Source organism: Panicum virgatum, chromosome 3N, assembly GCF_016808335.1.
Source record: "Panicum virgatum strain AP13 chromosome 3N, P.virgatum_v5, whole genome shotgun sequence".
Lineage (NCBI taxonomy): Eukaryota > Viridiplantae > Streptophyta > Magnoliopsida > Poales > Poaceae > Panicum > Panicum virgatum.
The window spans coordinates 32,543,882-32,562,606 of NC_053147.1; the positions used below are offsets into that span (position 1 = coordinate 32,543,882).

At 46.9% G+C, this 18,725-nt stretch overlaps 2 protein-coding genes across 2 annotated transcripts; one reads left to right on the plus strand and one right to left on the minus strand.

Moving 5' to 3' along the window:
* The first annotated feature begins 8,470 nt into the window (after positions 1–8,470).
* Positions 8,471–12,805, plus strand: LOC120665732 (UDP-glucuronic acid decarboxylase 4-like). Its single transcript, XM_039945393.1, has 6 exons — positions 8,471–9,374; positions 10,426–10,573; positions 11,539–11,618; positions 11,716–11,799; positions 11,912–11,986; positions 12,188–12,805. Exons 1-6 carry the CDS (start codon positions 8,739–8,741, stop codon positions 12,503–12,505), a joined length of 1,341 nt encoding a protein of 446 aa, XP_039801327.1. The 5' UTR covers positions 8,471–8,738; the 3' UTR covers positions 12,506–12,805.
* A 178-nt stretch (positions 12,806–12,983) lies between these two features.
* Positions 12,984–18,269, minus strand: LOC120665733 (caffeoylshikimate esterase-like). Its single transcript, XM_039945394.1, has 8 exons — positions 18,023–18,269; positions 17,727–17,820; positions 17,430–17,462; positions 14,759–14,905; positions 14,373–14,503; positions 13,851–13,988; positions 13,638–13,736; positions 12,984–13,517 (listed from the first exon to the last, which is right to left on the minus strand). Exons 1-8 carry the CDS (start codon positions 18,041–18,043, stop codon positions 13,110–13,112), a joined length of 1,071 nt encoding a protein of 356 aa, XP_039801328.1. The 5' UTR covers positions 18,044–18,269; the 3' UTR covers positions 12,984–13,109.
* Between the last annotated feature and the right edge of the window lie 456 nt (positions 18,270–18,725).

Here is an 18,725-nt window from a genome sequence, read left to right on the forward strand (position 1 = left end):
TATTCCCCCGACCTAAACTAAATGTTTTTAAAAAAATTCACATATATTATTAATAATAAGAAATAACCTTATTGCTTCTAATAACTCATAGTTTGAAACAGCACTGTTTATTTGGTTCTTTATATCCTAATAAACACAAATATATTGCAACTAGGGCTACTAAGGCTATGTTTACTTCTCATAAACTTTTTACAGTACTCATCACATCGAATCTTTGGACACATGCATGGAGTATTAAATGCAGTTAAAAATAACTAATTAGTACATAGTTTAACTGTAAACGACGAGACGAACCTTTTAACCCTAATTAATCTATGATTAGACATTAATTGTCAAATAACAACGAAACTGCTACGATACCAAAATTCAAAAAATTTTGCGAACTAAACAAGGCCTAAGTATTTGATTACCTCCATACCTTTCTCAATATAATTTTTTATGTTTTATATTACTTTAATTATTAGATGGATCTCACTAACTTTTAAATAAACACTTTTTGTAGGATAAAATTTAAAAGTTAATATCTGATTGGTTGGCTTCCAAAATATGCCATATCAAGATACAGGCAAGCTCATAATTTTTGGCATAGTTCAAAATAAAAAAAGTGTTCTACCTAATAAACAAGTGTTATTCTAAACTTGCTAAGATTTTGCTAAAAAAACTTGATATGCCCATATTTTGGTATCCAACCAAATATGCTCTTAAATGAAAACTTTTTTGGGACGGAAAATGCATATGTAGATTTCACATGGAACAACTAGCATTAATCTGCAAAAAGACTTGTAGTCTAGTGGTTACAAGAGCCTCGGTAGCTCCTCAGGACTTGGGCTTGACTTCCCGTGAGAATGAAATTTCTAGAATTTAATGGTGTTGTGATTTCAGTGGTAGGTGATGTTTTCATCGACAGCGATGCATCTATGGTGACTTTCAAATGATCCAGCAAAAAGCATCCAAATGGTCCAGCAAAGAGCTGCGGCATAAAGCTGTTTTTCGAAGGCTAAACTTCTCCAAGTGCCAAACAAAACAGCCATACTCGGGAGGAACAATACCAAAAGCATAATTAACCCTACATAAGCAACACCTGGTACAACCCTTCAATTTCTTTTTAGATAAGTTGTCCTTAGTTTTTTTAGATTACACGGTATAATTCGGACACTCACAACGCATACACACTCAACTCTATGAACACACGTATGCAATCTCTACCCATATGAGTATCTTCAAAGACTGAACCGCCAAATCCTCAAGATTAATGAAGTCACCACGGATTCCTCGTTGTCGATGGAAACATTGCCTACCACTTAAAGCACAACGCCGGTAAATCCTAGAAAATTCGTTTCAACAGGAAGTCGAACCCAAGATCTGAGGTGCTACTGAAGTTCTTATAACCATTAGGCTACACACCCTTTTTGCAAGTTGTCCTTAGTTAAAATGACTCCCCTTTCTCGATACCAAAGAAACACTTGGATTTTTGTTAAATGAAGCTTTATCTTTATCTTTAGGAAGTCCAATTAACATTTAACAGCATCTCTTCCATCAGATCGTTATACATAGAGTTAACCGGGAAGGATCCTTTGTTCAAAAGCCAACTGTTGACTTAATTAGCGTGGCGCGGTGAAAGAAGTTAGGGCCGGGAATTAATTAAAATGCAGGAACACCAATCGAAACATAAGAGACCGCAAAGAAATGAATTGAATTGACCGGCAGGCAGCGGATGAAGACAGACAAAAAGGGCATTCAGCGTGCGAGAGAAGGGTCGCCGTCGTCGTCCCCCGTCAGCGCCGCCGCGAAGAAGGCGTGCGTGTAGTGTTGGCGTAAGAGGAAGGCATGGTGGTGGCGGGATGGATCCAGCTGCATGCTGTAGCCTACCCTGCAACCGACCGACGGAGTCCAACGTTGCTGGAAAAGAAAACGCATTTCATTAAGAAACGCCAATAATGGAAGCAAGCTGAATAAGTCCACGCACTCACGTGCCGGCGCACCGTGACGCATGGACCGAGATAGAGCCCGAGGCACAGTTACTCGATGCCCACTGATCGTGGGGCCGGCCCTCCCACTTCCCAGAGTATTCTTTTTTATTACTTCATCCGCTCTAAATTATAAATTATTTTAACATTTTTAGATACATATTTTTTTCTATGTATTAGATAATTTTAAATTTTCTAGATACATAATTTATCTATGTATTAGACAATGCGTATATCTAGCTGCATAGCAAATGTTATGCATTTAGAAAACTAAAACGATCTTTTTAATTTGGAATGTAGGAAGTGCAGTTGAAGAATGGATTCAAAATCAATTACTCCCTCCGTTCTAAATTATAAGTCATTCCAAGAATTTTGGAGGGTCAAACCATCTCAAAGTTTGGCCAAAATTATAGAGAGAAACACAAATATTTATGATATCAAATATGTATACTATGAAAATATAGCTAACAAAGAATCTAATGATACTTAATTGGTATCATAAATGTTATTATTTTGTCATATAAATTTGGTCAAATTTAAAAAAATTGACTCTCCAAGATTCTTGGAATGACTTGTAATTTGAAATGGAGGGAGTATTTTATACGAAACTCCTACTTCATCACTGTGTCTTCAAATAAAATCTTTATTCCTAAAAATGGCATTTGTACAACTCTTTCTCACGTGCATGGACCCTTTTCTCCCTCTTTCGCTCTGGCCTTAAACCTCAACTGAGGTGTATAAGTTCTGCATACATTCTTGGCACATACATTCTTCCAGTGAAAAGGGACATGACATTTAAGAATGAGGCGTTCACGGTCTTATTTACCATAAGAAGCTGCTAAAGATGCTCCGAAAATTCATTCGACATGCCATCCGAAAAGAAACTACAACAACAAACCACATTGCCCCGCGTCGTCCTCTCTGGGCGACTCGGGGCGGCTTCCCGTTGCCCCACCCAACCCCACCACCGCCAGCACAGCAGCCCGCCGGAAGTCTGGTCAGCTGCAAGGAGGGCGGCGGCGGCGAGGCCTTCCCCCTCATTCCCTCTTGTTTCCATCTTCTTTCCCCGCCTCCCTCTTCCTTCTTCCTCCCCTCCGAGCTCTTCTTCTCCCATACGCCATGGGCTTGGCTGTCTGCCAGATCCTCTAGAGGGGGGGCGGACCCGCGAGTTGGCGGCCGAATTCGCACGCTGCTGGTCATTCCACGGTTCCGGCATCTGAGAAGGTGGTGGGAGGACCTCCTGGCGGGCCCCGCGATGGCCCCAGCTCGATGGCGCGTAGGCACGGTGAAGCGTCCCCTCATAAGAGAAGGCTTAAATGTGATATAATATCAGTCCCAGGAGGCTGATAACACATTTATTACATCAGATGGTACATCACCGTATAATCCTCCGAGGAGGTGGACACTCGAGACAGACAATAACAAGAAGTAAAAAGGCTACGGTGATACACCAGAGCACGACCCACATCGGATCCAGCTCGGGCTCAGAGTATCGCGCCAGCGAAAGCATCCTGAACAGGGCCAACACCATAGGCAGAGTTGGGTGCAGGACAGAACCCCTACTCAACGTCTTCGGGAACGAAGTCTGGATCTTCCTCTGTAAAAATTAGGAAAGGGGTGAGTACAAACGTACTCAGCAAGTCCAACCACACCCACGGAGGGGGTACAAACAGAATATAATGCACAGAGTAAATCAAGGATAAGGCTAGGGTTTAATTTGCGGAAAGCTAATTTTTATGCAGGGGTTCATTTGAAAAAAAAAATTTCAAAGCAATTTTCTCGCACTGAGTAACACGTAGGGTTGATCCACACATGATCCAAGTTTTAAATTTGCTACCGGACTCCTCATCCGCCGTAGCACACGGCACAACTGCCGAATACTTTTCCAAAACAACTCACGCCAACCCATCCATTCCCGAAAGAAACACTAGTTGTGTGACCAAACCGTAACTCGCCCAGTACTGTGGGCACGGCTATTCGAATAGATTTTAACTCTGCAGAGTTGTGCAACTTTACCCACAAGCGGAGTACCACAGCACGATCACCTTAATGTCGGTGCAGATCCCAACATAGCCATTACCCACCTTAGCTAGACCTGACTAGCCAACACGGGATCCACCAAGGGGCCATTGACCTATCACAGAGGTTTTAACCGGGGCATAAGTCACACAGAGCTTATCCCTTCTTCTTGATCACCCGTTGCTCTCAGCTCTCCTGATGGCTATCAGACTAACTAGTGGGATTTATGCTAAGCCGTTGCCGCATACAACGGTCGAGTGGTTTGCACGATAGTGGAGCTAGGCAAGATGACACATCAACTCGGTCCTTAATTGTGACAAGATGGATATCTCCCTTCCTTGCTCAACCACACAGGTACGAGCACACCATTCGGCAATTCACACAGAAGTGACATCCATCCCATCTAACTCATCTTTCGAAAATTTCACATTTTCCCTTCCCACACACACACATTTTCCTTTTATAAAACAAGTTGTACCGTGTTCGAGGTCCTAACCGTTCCAGCAGCGATTAACATCCAAACAGAATAAATCATATTCAGACATTAATCTAGGTGGTCAAGGAATGGTTATAACAAATCAAGGAGTGGCTATCCAACCATGTTTTCAGCAGTCAAAACATATGCAATTTTGTAAAACAGGCCAATAGGTTGTGTTTATAAAATTGGGACAAAATATGCATCAAAGGATGGGATTGAACTTGCCGTTTTTAAAGCCTTCCAGGAAGTCCTGATCGAGGTATTGTCCTTCGGGTTCGGTGTCGCGGTACTGGTCCTCGTTCACTTATTCGCAGTACTGCTCATCGACGGGTTCACCCTCGTTCACACCGTGATCTACGACGCACACAAACAAGCACACAATAAAGAAAAAGAAATAAAGATTTTATCGTTGAGCTTGAATCGGAAACAATTAAGATATGAAGATAGGAGTGATATTGTTGAGGGGTTTTCTGATAGTATGGCCGAAATTATGTTGGGAATGGCGTGGTAAAGTTTCAGGTTAATCGGAGAATGTTTGGCGCATGAAATGATAGGTTACAGAGAGGTTTAGGGGTTGAACCGAGATCAGGGGCCTATTTGTAAATACTTTTGAGAAGGCAAGGGCTTGATTAGAATTTTAGAAAATATCCGGGCTCTTCTGGAAAAGGGCAGGGATCTACTTTAAAATTAAGTTTATATGGTGGGGGCTAGTTCCCTAAATAAATAAAAGTGGAGGGCTTTCTTTGAAAAGATACTAGAGAGGGGGCTCTTAATAGAATAGCAGGAAGGGCAGGGGGTATGGGCAAAATTACCCTCTTCTTCCACCTCCCCTCGCTGGGAAACAGGGGAGGGGCGAGGGGGGTCGCCGGCGCTCGGGAAGTGGGGGGAAAGGGAGAGGAGACTGAGAGGGATCGATTCCCGGCCACAGCTCGGGCGGAGGCGGTCCGTGGAGGCTTGGCCACGCCGGCAGCGCTGCAAGGCTCGGTGGCCGCCTGGAGCTGGGGAAAAAGGGAGAGGGAGGCGAGGTGGTTCTTTTCCCCTCCTTACCTCGGGAAGTGGCGGCGCGAGGAGGCGGCTCCGCGGTGGCCGGCGGAGGCGGGCGGCAATGGTGGTGGCGGCGGCGCTAGAGAGCTGGAGGGAATGGCTGGATGTGGCAGGCGGGTTGTGGAGGTGAAGGGCGGCGAGAGGGGCCTATTTGTAGGCGGGGTAAGGCGGTGGAACGGGCGGGGCGCGGCGGAGGCTGGCGAGCTTGGCGGGCGGCCTTAATGGCGCTCGGTGGAGCGGCAGCGCGATTCGCGGTGCCGACGTGACAGCTCAGGCAGGGGAGGACGTGCAGGGGAGGACGAGCACGTGGAGGGGCCGACTGCTGAGCTCGGCGTCGGGCTGTGCAGGCTCGAGTGGCGAGGCGGGGTGCTGTGCGACCGGCGGCGTCGCTGTACGCGAGCAGTGCAGCTCGGACGGCGAGGCGGCGGCGCTGCACCGGTCGACGGGCGGCACGGCGAGCGGCGCGGCAGCGTGGAACGCGTGCTGCGCACAGGCTCGTGCGCGTGCAGCGCGTGGGGGCGGCCGGGACGAGTCAGCAGTGGCAGGCGGCGCGGCGAGCGGCACGGCCACGTGGTGCGCGTGGGCAGGGGCGCGCGTCGAGGCGGCAAGGGAGCTCGGCGTGCGCGGCGGGGATGGGGCAGGCGGGCAGGGTGGCGGCCAGGGGCGGCCAGGGGCGGCGCGGGCAAGCTCCGAGCTCTGCTTGGGGCGCTCGTGACCGAGCCCGGCAGTGAGAAAGAGGGAGGGAGAAAAAGAAAAGGGGAAAAGAAGAAAGAAAAAGAGAGAGGGAGAGAGGGAAAAAGAGAGAGAGAAAAGGGAGATCGCGCCGGCGGGATTCGTGGTGGCGACAGCGGCCGGACGAGCACGCGCGCCGGTCGGCGACGCGCTGCGCGTTGCGCGGAACGAGGGAAAGAAAGGGATGGGAATTTGTACCGGTGTCGGGACGGCGGGTCGCCGGGATTAGTTTCGAGGAATCAGGATCTCGGACGAAAGGGATTTATGAAGGTTTTGAGCTCAACGATGGAAGGAAATTTTGAAAATTATTTTTTGCGCGTGATTTATCTTGGTAAATTTTTCAGGACGTTACACATGGCCCAACTGCATGCTGTGCTCCGAGGCGGCGGTCTGACCCTACGCCTATCACGGTGCCGCGACGGTAGCTGGGCCTAATGGCCGGCCAAGGGGGCGGCGTGGTTCTGCGTTTGCGGCCCGGCCCGGCGCGGCGATGGGCTCAGAGCTGTGACGCGGGGATGATAGGTGCTGGCGTCGCACGTCGGCGTGGTCGCTATAGCCATGAAGGTGAAATCAAGCAAAGCCGTAGCCGGTCGCTACGCCGACGAGCTGGGAGTGCACGACGGCGAGAAGGCCAGTGAGCGCACGCCATGTGGATCTTCTCCATTCGTGTGCCCGTGGTGAGATGTGTCGGCAGCATCGTGGTAGCATGGCGAGCGCGCGGCTGGTGGCGTTCAACAGCGTTGTGGTGGCGTGGCTGGCGGTGCCGGCCATCTATTGCATCTCAACTCGGCTCCTGTGGGTTCGGTGGAGGTTAAGGTGAAAATCTGGACTATGATGTCTGCGGACGCCATTCCCTCTTTGGAGGCATCCTCTTTCTGTGATTCACCATCCCACCGTGTTGTGGATAATGCGAGTGGAAACCTAACCCTTCTTGGGTTGGCGTCGTTGTGCTCTTGTGGCATATCCTTCCTGAAGTTGACACTATGCATTTCCGACATGGTGGTTCGGCTTCTTTCGGATGGCTACGGCAGGAGAGTTTCTTTTTTCTTTTTTCTTTTCTTTTTTTCTCTCTTCTCTCTTTTTCAAAAAACAAAAAAACAAAAATGAGTTAGTGGGTGTGTGGTTGCTCGTATTGACATCCCAATCCTATAGGGCAAAGTTTGTGGAGGCTTGTGTCGATGACCCAATCTGACTGAGCGGGGGTTCTTATCGAGGCTCGTGTTGATATCCCAATCCGAACGGGTAGAGTAATTTAGGCTCGGGTCAATGACCCAGTCCGACCGGCCGGAGCAAGTTGAGGCTCGGGTCGATGTCCTAATCTGACCAGGTATTTGTTGGAGTTGAGCTGAGCCCAGCGCGGCGCGTGGTGATGCCCCAATCCAGCCATCTGGTGTTGCTCTATAGTTTTTTTTTTTCATTTGTTGTTTACCCGGTCTAGGCTTCATCATCTTTTAATATAATCGGCAGTCTCTCCTAATTCGTTTAAAAAAAATCATTCAGAGTATAACAATCCTGTAGGGCAACTACCAATCCCAAACCAAAGTAAGGTCTTGTTTAGTTCGCGAAATTTTTTTGACTTTTGGTACTATGGCATTTTTGTTGTTATTAGACAATCTAATCATGAACTAATTATGCTTAAAAGACTCATCTCATCGTTTATAGTTAAATTGTGTAATTAGTTATTTTTTAACAGCATTTAATGCTTTATGCATATGTCCGAAGATTCGATGTGATGGATACTGTAGAAAATTTTTTAGGAACTAAACATGACCTAAACTCTTTGGCAAGCTATATTTGGGACGAGCAAAATCACCATCAAGACTATACACATCGCTTAGTCACCAGCGAAGATATTTGAAACAAGTAAAACTTGGGGTTTTAGATCAAGTGGCTTGTGTATATATATATATTATTAGAAACTTGCATGTGGGGTTTTACTCTTCATTCATGCTCATAGTATCCTACTTGCCGTGACACCATTATTTTTTTTGTTCATGTTCCACAATCTGCCGTGCACCGCTACGCAAGTGCAAAAACACGGAGCCAAACCCCACCTAAATTCCAAACGCAGTCGCAGTCCGTGTGGCACATGCCCCCAACGGTCGGTCCAGCCAGCTGAGCTACGAAGAGGTAGTCGCCGCCGACGAGCCCACCCGGCGGTGCTGCCACGCGCACGCGGCGCACATGCCGGCGGCTTCCCTCCCTCTTCCGCACCTGATCACACCGCCAGTCAAACCCTCCCGTCCGCCACTCGCAACCCCACCCCGCAAGACCTCCATCCCCCGCCGCCCACCGCGGATCCAACGGCCTCGGCACCCCCCCCCCCCCCCCCCCCCCCCGCCTCCTCCCTCCGGCGAGCCACCCGCCCATAAATACCTCTGCTCCCACTGCTGCCACCCCCGCCCGCCTGTCCAAATCGCGCTCCCTGCTCTGGTCAGGTTCCCTCGGAGTCTCGCCGAACGGGAGCGGGGGGCCGCCTAGATTCGCGAGGGGCCGAGATGGCGTCCGAGCTCACCTACCGCGGCGGCGGGGCGTCCCCGGTCGCCGGCGCCGGCGCCGGCGCGGGGGGATACTCCGCGAAGCCGTCCAAGCCGCTTGCGTGGCTGCCCCGCGCCGCGCGCTACGCCGCCGCCGAGCACCGCCCGGTCTTCGCGCTCGCCGGGATGCTCATCGCCGCCGCCGTCATCTGCATCGCCTCCCCGTCCGCCCCCTCCTCCTCCGCCGCCGCCGCCGTCTCCTCCTACTCCTCCTCCAGCAGTACCAACAACCCGCTCGCCCGCTTCTCCGTCGAGCCGGCGCACCACCGCGACCTGGCCTCCACGAGGCACTTCGTCGGCGGCAAGGTGCCGCTGGGTCTCAAGCGCAAGGCACTCCGCGTGCTCGTCACCGGCGGCGCCGGCTTCGTCGGCAGCCACCTCGTCGACCGCCTCCTCGAGCGCGGCGACAGCGTCATCGTCGTCGACAACCTCTTCACCGGCCGCAAGGACAACGTCGTGCACCACTTCGCCAACCCCAACTTCGAGATGATCCGACACGACGTCGTCGAGCCCATCCTGCTCGAGGTCGACCAGATCTACCACCTCGCCTGCCCGGCATCGCCCGTCCACTACAAGTACAACCCCGTCAAGACAATCATATCCTTTCACCGTGGATCCCTTCCGTTCCGTTGCTTACCCCATGATTCATTCATTTATTCATTCATTCATTCATTCATTCATTCATTCATGCTTGGATCGCGATCGCTTCTTTTTTTTTTCTTTTCCTACCACGGAAAAGAAATATTGGGAATTTGTTCGTTTCCGCGGGTTCACCAGTTCTTCCCGCAATGCATCTGGGATGGGAGCGCTGATTTAATACCACCCTGAGATCCCCTGTCCGTCCTTGAAATGGGAAATGGGACGGGAAGGGAAATTTTGTCCGGAGCTCGGGATTTGCGCCACGTTTCAAACTGAATTTTGGAGTTTTCTTCCTTAATTGAGGGAAGGCAGAGGCAGAGTTTGTCCGTCTCAGATCTCGGTCTGCTATGATGGCGTCTGCTCAAAATCCATTCTTTTTCGTTAATCTAATTCCTTTTTATCCTCTTCGTTTGCATCTCTGAAACCTGGGGTCAAATATTCAGTTAAACTCTGATACTGAAGGTGGAACTGGAGATCTCGAGTCCTCACATCATTTCTTTACCGAGATGATTTGTGTTTTGCATTAAATAACTTTTTTCTCCCTTCTTCTGTACACTCATAGTGCATTTGCCGTGCGTTTGAATTAGAAGAAGTACTGGCAAAGGTTGCACTTGTGATCTGTACACTCGATTGCTCCGTACCGTTTTACTTTGCTTCAGGATCTGCTAATGGAAGCAGAAAGTAAGCGCACAGTGTGCCTGGAGCCCTGGATCTGGGTTAGTTGTAGACTTTGCTTAATTCTGACATAAAGGGTGCATTTCAGTTTCAACAACACAAAAGTTAGAGGCCCAAGTGGCAAGTGGCTTTTGCCCATTGCACTTTCCGAGCGCCTTTGCTTACTGTTCACTCCACGTAACTTCCTAGTGCTTTACTTGTTTTGCAATTGATTGGTGTTGTGGAGTAACAATGTCATAAGGTCACAAGGGTGATTGATCTAGTGTTTTCGCCTGCAATTTCTTTCCGGAGATGGTTTACGTTAAGCTGTTAACCTTAACCTTTGTGATGGCACAAGACCAATGTGGTTGGGACTCTGAACATGCTTGGATTGGCAAAGAGGATCAACGCCAGGTTCCTCCTCACCAGCACCAGCGAGGTCTATGGTGATCCCCTCCAGCACCCCCAGGTGGAGACTTACTGGGGCAATGTCAATCCCATCGGTATTAACTTCTCTCATGTACTCTGTTAAATGAATTCCTGAATTGAATTGTTATTGTTGACACTTGATTTTTCATGTTTTTTTTGTTTGGGTCTAGCATGTCGAGGTTAGCTTTTTGTTAGTTGGGTCATGCAAATGGCAAAAAAATAGCCGGATCTTTGCTTTTAGCAGCAAACCAGCAGCCATGAAATGAAGATCTCTCACGCACATTCCTTCTTTGTCATGCTTGTGTGATATGGTTTGAGATTTGAGAGAGTAAACTCCCGGGGGGGGGGGGGGTCCTGAACTTATTACTCAGCACTCAGCAGCAACAATCTTTAGTGTTATGATTTGGGAATGAACTAAACCAAGAAAAGGGATGGAGAGATGCCAGTTGCCCAATTCGTTACTGTTGCAAAAGTGGAGGCTGCCAAATCTTTGCTCTTCTTTTTTACCCAAGCAGTAGAAAGCAGAAATGAGCCCTTTGCAGAAAATAGTGATGGTCCAGACTTGAAGCTTACTGTTGCATGAAAAAGTCTTGTATAAGCAGTAGGCAGAGAGGAATATTAGATCTTACCCTCTGGAGATGCTGCCTATGGAATCTAGCTGCGTGGGCTCTTGCATGCTTTGATTCTTTTTGGTGGAAAGGGATAATGTTGGTAGGTGGAATTTTCTCCAGTAGGCCACTTTGTGGATCCTTTTTAATAAAGCAAGAGGGGAACACAACTACACTTGACCAGTTATGCCTAACCAAACATCCACCAACCAAGAAGCCACCTAAAATAATCAAGAAAGCAGACCACATTAAAGATGGAAGTTTGTTGAGCTATTTATGTAGTATTTGTTGGCTGTTAGATTTTTTTTTCTCGAACACGCAGGAGAACTGTTGGCTGTTAGATATTCCTTGGATTTTTTAGTCTTTACTAAGTAGGCAAGGTCTTGCTCTTCGTAGAGTTTTTACTGATGGGTATAATTTCTGCATAACAGGTGTCAGGAGCTGTTACGATGAGGGCAAGCGTACAGCTGAAACGTTGACCATGGACTACCACCGTGGTGCCAACCTTCAGGTAATTCGCCGTCCAAATTGTAGGTTTGGTTGGTTGGAATTACATTTCATCTGTGTGGAAATAAGTGTTCATCTTGGTGATTTTTTGATGTTTTCAGGTTAGGATTGCGCGTATCTTCAACACATATGGCCCTCGCATGTGCATTGATGATGGCCGTGTTGTCAGCAACTTTGTTGCTCAGGTAAATATGCACATTATTGTAGTATTGTTGCTATACAAGTTGTACAGGCCCCGAGGTATTTTACAGTTAGTCCTGTAGCACCGAAATTGACAATATGCAATTATGGCTGCAGGCACTTAGGAAGGAGCCCTTGACTGTTTACGGTGATGGCAAGCAAACCAGGAGCTTCCAATATGTTTCTGATCTGGTAAGTCCATCTCTACTCTCAACATTATCAGATTATCCAAATAGCACTTGGTAAAACAATAGTCTCAGGTTTGACTTTACAGTGGCTTAGCGCACTGTTGAAACAAATGGAATGGTTGAATTATTGATAGCCCGCAACTATGCTACAGTTTAGTAATACAGCATGCATCGCTTTTTTGTACTGATTTGGATCTTCTCCCAGGTTGAGGGTCTGATGAAGCTGATGGAAGGGGATCACGTTGGTCCATTCAACCTTGGAAACCCTGGCGAGTTCACCATGCTTGATCTCGCCAAGGTTGTCCAGGACACCATTGACCCGAATGCACGGATTGAGTTCCGTCAAAACACCCAGGATGACCCGCACAAGCGCAAGCCTGACATCAGCCGCGCCAAGGAGCTTCTTGGCTGGGAGCCAAAGATCCCCCTGCGCGAGGGACTTCCCCTTATGGTCACTGACTTCCGCAAGCGCATCTTCGGGGACCAAGACAGCGCTGCGACCACCGGAAACCAACAAGGTTAGGACGAAGGAGCATGAGACTTGGAAAAATTTTGGTGGCCTGCTTCTAGCTGCTTGGTTACTCTCCTCACTGACAAAGGCTATGGCCGTGTAGTTCGTTGGGAACATGTTACTGAAATACCTTTGGTTGCTGCTGTAATGCTATTCTTTTTCCATGTAATTGTTTTATCAGTTATCTCAGTCAGCTATACAAAATTTTCAGTTGAATTTTGGAGATAAACCCGGATGATCTTATTCTTTGTTGAGAGCATAGCATTATATGATATAAATCACACATTTCTGTAAGTGTATGCGCTGCTTTTATGTGTCTAATTCTTTGCGATGCAACAAGATTTTATTGAGCATATGCCAGCATACTGTTAGCATTATATGATATAAATCACACATTTTCTGTAAGTGTATGCGCTGCTTTTATGTGTCCAATTCTTTGCTGAGATGCAGAGGATGCCTCTCCTGAATTCAGAAACTTGAAACAAACAACTGTTCTGATGATGCAACAAGATTTTATTGAGCATGTCAGCATACTGTTTACATCACCATTATACCTGTTTCTTATGCCATGTACAGTTCTTAGTGAACAACTGATTAATGGAAATGTTTTTCATATCTACATCCTACATTGCTGCTGGTTTGGTCGGCCGCCTAGTCCACAGAGGAAACTGCTACGCCGTTGAGTCCGGTCGTGTGCCGGCACCGGACTCTCTGTGCCGCCGCTGCTGGCAACACGGGTGATCTTTGTGGGCGCCATCTGGTGGAGCTGCTCGGGCTCCGATGGAGGTCTTACCTGATCTTGAGGTTTCCAATGGCGACTGCGCTCATCGAGCCATGCAACAATGTCAGAGAACACCAGCTCCACATTCTCATCAGGCTCACCGGCAGTAAGGCCGTGCCACATCCCCGGATAGAGCTTGATGGTCTTGTCAGTGCTTGCTGCCCTCTCATACAGGGCTCGGCTGACATCTGGGTTGGTCACCGTGTCAGCCTCGCCGTGCAGGATGAAGAATGGCATCCTTACCTGGTCAAAGCATATATCAAGAAATTCAAGGACGACCAGCAGTTAATCACATCTCTGGATTGACAGAGCGCATGTTATGGGAAACAAATCTTGTTGAAATGTAGTGCGAGGTTAGTTTACCTCTGACAGGCTATCTTCCACGTCCATGCTGGTTCTGAGCATCTCCAGAGCTGTCTTCAGCCGGGGCTTGTCCTGGTAGATGAGCTTGTTCTTCCTGATCTGCTCATGGTTGCACAACATCTTAATTCAGGGAAAGTATCAAACTTCATATATATTTGAGATCACCTATGGTTGTTCCATAAACAATGATACAGAAAATTCATGACTACTGACTTTTTCGCGCTTCACAGGGTCCTTGAATGCAGAGTCGATGACGTCTTTGGTCGGGACGATCTTCCACTTCGGGATGATATCTTCCACTTGCGTAAGGAGGGTGATCACGACCGGATGTGGTTTCACCTTCTCTGATATCTGCAGTTTTGCGGATAACCCACACTTTAGCAACCCCCAGCAGAAAGTCTACATTCATGGCAGTTCACTATGATACAGCACCTTGCAGCCAAAGGGCCTCTAGCCTAGTGGTTAGAGGAGCCTGGCGGCACCCCTCAGGTCCTGGGTTCGACTCCCCGTGGGAGCGAATTTCAGGCTGAGGGTAAAAAAATCCCCTCGCTGGCCCCGGTGCCAAAGCACTGTGTGTGGACGGCCCAGGTTCCCATGGGTAACGGCCCCGGTGTCAGGGCGGGGCCAGGGTTCGGGGATTTTCTCGGTCGGGGAAGCCGAGGCTTCTTCTGAAAGTCAATACCGGTGGGGCGGTCTTTCCCCACCCGGCCGAGTTTTTTTTTTTTGATACAACACCTTGCACATTGGTTCCACAAGGACAGCACCATCCCGAAAGGTCGGATCCTTCCTGTGCAGCAATAGAGCAACAGCTCCTCCCATGGACTCACCGTACAAGAACCGGCTTTTGTTTCTGTAATCCTCCATGGCTGCAAAAGAGATTACCCAATGTTTCATATAAACTTTAGTAGACTTCAAAACGTGGATGCCAAACTGAGATATTTATGTAAGTAGAGAAGGATATATTTAGAATGAAATGAAACATTATAACTCTTTGACTATATACTTGTGACAACATTTTCCCCTCCTGATAAAAGTTGTGCCAGTTATACTAGAAATATGTTACAAACATTTGTGTTTTTTGGCAGTTAAATTTGAAAAATGGTGGAGAGATTTTTTTTTACCACAGATGGACTTGAAGAACCTGTCGCAGTCGGCGACAAGGTTATCAAACTTCTGGATGTAGCACCTGGCCCCCATAGACTTGCCGTGGCCCTCATAATCAATTCCAAGCACACCATACCCTGCTGTGGCCAACTTGATCCCACATGCTGCCAGGAAGCAATGTTCCCCACCATCAGACAAGGTATCATGCCATCCAACATTTTTAAGTGAAAGTTTGACACCATACATTCATGAACACCAATGATCAATAAAGTCAATCGATCAGGTTTCAAAGGGGAAAAGAAAAGATCAGTTTGACACCGATGCAATAGAATCCCACATAATCTGATACATAACAAGGAGTTGGAAGTATGATACTCTTATGTCTATCATAAAATTATAGTATAAACAAATCAAACAGAGGACATCGATTGCTCAGTATTCGGAATGGATAGATTATGATGTTTACCATGGTTCGTTCAAAAAAATGATCAATTTAGTTAGTTAAAAAGAATTATGTTTATAGGTTGGTAAGCCATCTTGTAATTTTTATGCGACTAATGATGTTTACAAGTTGGTAAGCCATCTTGTAATTTTTACGCGACTAACTTGTAAGTTCTGAGAGTTCATGTAGGTCCCAATTTACGTTCAAGAATCATATCATCATCATATGGGACCTATGAGATGGCCAAAGGATATGAATAAATAAGTTCGAGTCATATGTTTGGGCTACATGTGCAACACCTGCAACTGCAACCCCTGTTCAATAAAGCTTCATGTCACAAAACTATGTGCCAAGTGAACCTTACATGGGGCCAATTGGTGTCAGCTCTGTAAATTCTCTTAGCAGAGGAGGTTGTTTTGTGCTTTCAGAAAGGGGTATGTTTGAGACTAAGAATGCCGATAGAGAACTGGAACGACAAGAAATTGCTAGATGTAGATGCGGTGCTCGGATGAACTGAACTATTTAATGTGTGCTGCGACTCTACGAGCGAGCAGGCTTCTATTAAAGGAGCTGCTGTCCTCTTCTGCTAAATGGTATACACACACCCATATTTCTGGAAGCATGGGCAGTTGGGCACCCTCTGTCAACATCGCTAAATTTGCTCTTGATACCTTGTCGGATATGTTCAGATTCAGAGCAGTTACCCCAATTGTAAGGATTTTCAGTTTCATTCTGTTTTCCATCTTTGCTCTCTTTGTAGATGAGTTCAAAATGTTGCTAAACCTGCTCGGCGTTTTACTCCATCTTATTTTTAAAAGAACTCCTCTTCAAAAATATATTAAAGAAAGTTAGGTGGTAATTACCAGTACTCTGGCTTGTAGCACTAGGGTGTGCTTTTGTTTAACTGCAAGTGGAAGACGCGTTTGATAAAGAAGTCTAATGATGGCAACACGACACCTTTGAGTTATTTACCTCTAATATTTTTTCAAGTAGTCAAAGCCACGCAACAATGATGTGGCTATTATCCAATATTCAGAGAGAATTTTTGGCTCTGCCACAGTTATTGCCTGGTTTAGAAGGCTTATTGATATTCTTGGTGTGATTTGGTTCAAGGAGTTTCAGTAAGTATGAACTAAAATATTTCATTTGGAATTTTCATGATTCAGATGTCCCATACAATCCAAATAAACATAGATGACATAAGTATCTCAAATCTTTGGTCCTGCTTTGGCCAAGCTGATCTGTTTTCTAGTAATTCCACAGAGAAAATACGACGAATTATAGCTACACAGTTTGCACTTCTACACCAATTTACTATTGGTGTTACAGAACTGAGAATTTACTAAAGAGCACAAATTAAGTGGTTTAATGCTTTTTGGTGCTCATCAACTCCAATCCCAGTGTCTCATTCTGATTTATTCTGCCAATGTCTTGTTACTTCGTTTACACTATGTCACATAAGTTTTGCTAACTTGCAAGGCTCCTGACAATAAATTCAAAGCCTCACTTCTGGACTGCCCCTGAATCCTAAAATCAGGAAGAGTGTGTACTTGCAATGCTCTTTGACCTGTGCTAGCTAGTAGTTCAGTAGATGACACATGAAGGTCCATGGTTCAACCGACATGTCAGGGAAAATGCTTGTGGCTGTGTTTAGTTCCAAAATTTCTCTCTCCAAACTTTACTATTCACATATCATATCAAATCTCTTGCCTCATGCATGGAACATTAAATGTAGATAAATAAAAAAACTAATTGTATAGTTTTGATGTACACGACAATACGAATCTTTTGAGCCTAGTTAGATCATGGTAAGACAACAATTATCACAAACAAACGAAAAATGCTACAGTGTGCTACAGTGTCCGATGCGATCCTTTTTACCACCATTTTACGGATCTAAACACAGCCTGTGTGTCCCGAAAGAAGAGGGTTTGGTTGCGTCCCATGCTATTCGCATGCTCGACTAACTGGTAAATACCGCGTTCTGTGCATCTAGAAGAATAGCAGAAGAGTCTATCTGTCTCACTTTTGGTAGTAAAACGGAGTAATGCAAAACGCGAATTTCAGATGGATGTGCATGAAGGTGAAAAGTCTAGGATGGTGCAGGGTAAAAGGCAAAGTTAAATCCAATATGTGCATGCCATGAGTTGGAGAAACTAAGACATCATTTCGCTTTTTCCACCAATCGTACACCAAAAAGGAAAGAGCATGAGAGAAGGACACCACGAGCACGAGCTGGAGCATACCTCTCATGAAGTCGCTGCACTCCATTCCGTAACCTGAAAGCAGAAAGAGGAAAGGTCAACATCTATCCATGAATAACCTACCCATTCAAAGAGATGTTAATTCAAACCCCTTGATGAAGCTACTAGCTAGTAGCTAGTACGGATAGTACTTATAGATTGCAAACTCGATCGATAGAACGAGCGCCTTAACCAATGGATTCTTAACTTTAGCCAGAACAAGAAGATTTTTCAGAGTTGAGAACGCGTTGAGCTTGTGGTGATGGTCAGAGGAACTGAGGCTTATCGATCGGCACTCACCATGGCAGAGGAAGACGAGCGCCTTGGGCGAGGAGGACGCCGGCAGCCAGCCGCACGTGAAGAGCTGCACGCCCCGCGGGTTCCTCACGAACTCCTGCGGCAGATAGACAAGTAAGTAGCTCATCAGAGATGGAATCATCGAACTGGGAGAAAGCGCAGCAGGAAGCAATTGATTGACGAAGAACCTTGCTTTTGGAGCTCAGCAAGGGAACCGGATTGAAACGCCATCGACGCAATCCGATCGAAGAGCAGGAGCAGAAAAAAAAAGAGAAAAGAAGACGACTTTATTTGCTCACCTCATGGTATCGCACGTCCATCTTCTAGAGCTAGCTACGCCTTCTCGGATCAGAGCTTGAGGAGAATCAACAACAATTTTGCAGGGAGCAATGTCACCAGATGCTGCTAATTGCTAGAGAGAGAGAGAGGGAGAGAGAGATCATGCAGGCAAGTGGAGAGGGAGGAGGAGGAAGACGAAGCGGTGGGATGGGAGACGGACGGGGAAGCTTGCGGAGGAGGCGCAACACGTGCCGTATGAACGCGGCAGGGAGGCGAGGCGGGACGTGGCTCAAGGCTGCGCCCGGTCCACGAGGATCCTCTGTGTGCAGCCGCTGCCTGGCCGCGGGTGTGGCAACAGTCGAATCGACCTTCAAACGGTTTTACGTCCGGTGGGAGGGTAGGTGGCCGTTTTGCCTTTGCCGATCTAATCTGGTCAATCATCTGGCATCATCAGCATAGTGTACCTATTTATCTTCCCTTATGGGGGTGCTCAACGGCAGGGATAGTTTATGGTTTGGTACAGATGAGATGACTGTTATCTTGGCTAATTTTAGTTCTTTTGGATTTGAGGATATTGTTGTAACAGGAAACAAAAGGCAACAGAGCGGTAGCTAAACTGTTTTGTTTATAGTTAGGTGTCTAATCTTCGAGTACCTCTTGGAAATTCATTTTTAGAAAAAAATTACTATCTCTATTTTTAAGTACACCAATTAATTTGATAAG

Excerpts from the sequence above, each read along its gene's own strand:
- LOC120665732 (XM_039945393.1), top strand. The coding sequence starts at position 8,739 with ATGGCGTCCGAGCTCACCTACCGCGGCGGCGGGGCGTCCCCGGTCGCC. Across the intron at positions 11,619-11,715 it reads ACCGTGGTGCCAACCTTCAG|GTTAGGATTGCGCGTATCTT; the intron begins GTAATTCGCCGT and ends TGATGTTTTCAG. Across the intron at positions 11,800-11,911 it reads TCAGCAACTTTGTTGCTCAG|GCACTTAGGAAGGAGCCCTT; the intron begins GTAAATATGCAC and ends TTATGGCTGCAG.
- LOC120665733 (XM_039945394.1), bottom strand. The coding sequence starts at position 18,043 with ATGGACGTGCGATACCATGAG. Across the intron at positions 13,989-14,372 it reads TTGTGGAACCAATGTGCAAG|ATATCAGAGAAGGTGAAACC; the intron begins GTGTTGTATCAA and ends GCAAAACTGCAG. Across the intron at positions 13,737-13,850 it reads ACCCTGTGAAGCGCGAAAAA|ATCAGGAAGAACAAGCTCAT; the intron begins GTCAGTAGTCAT and ends AACCATGAGCAG.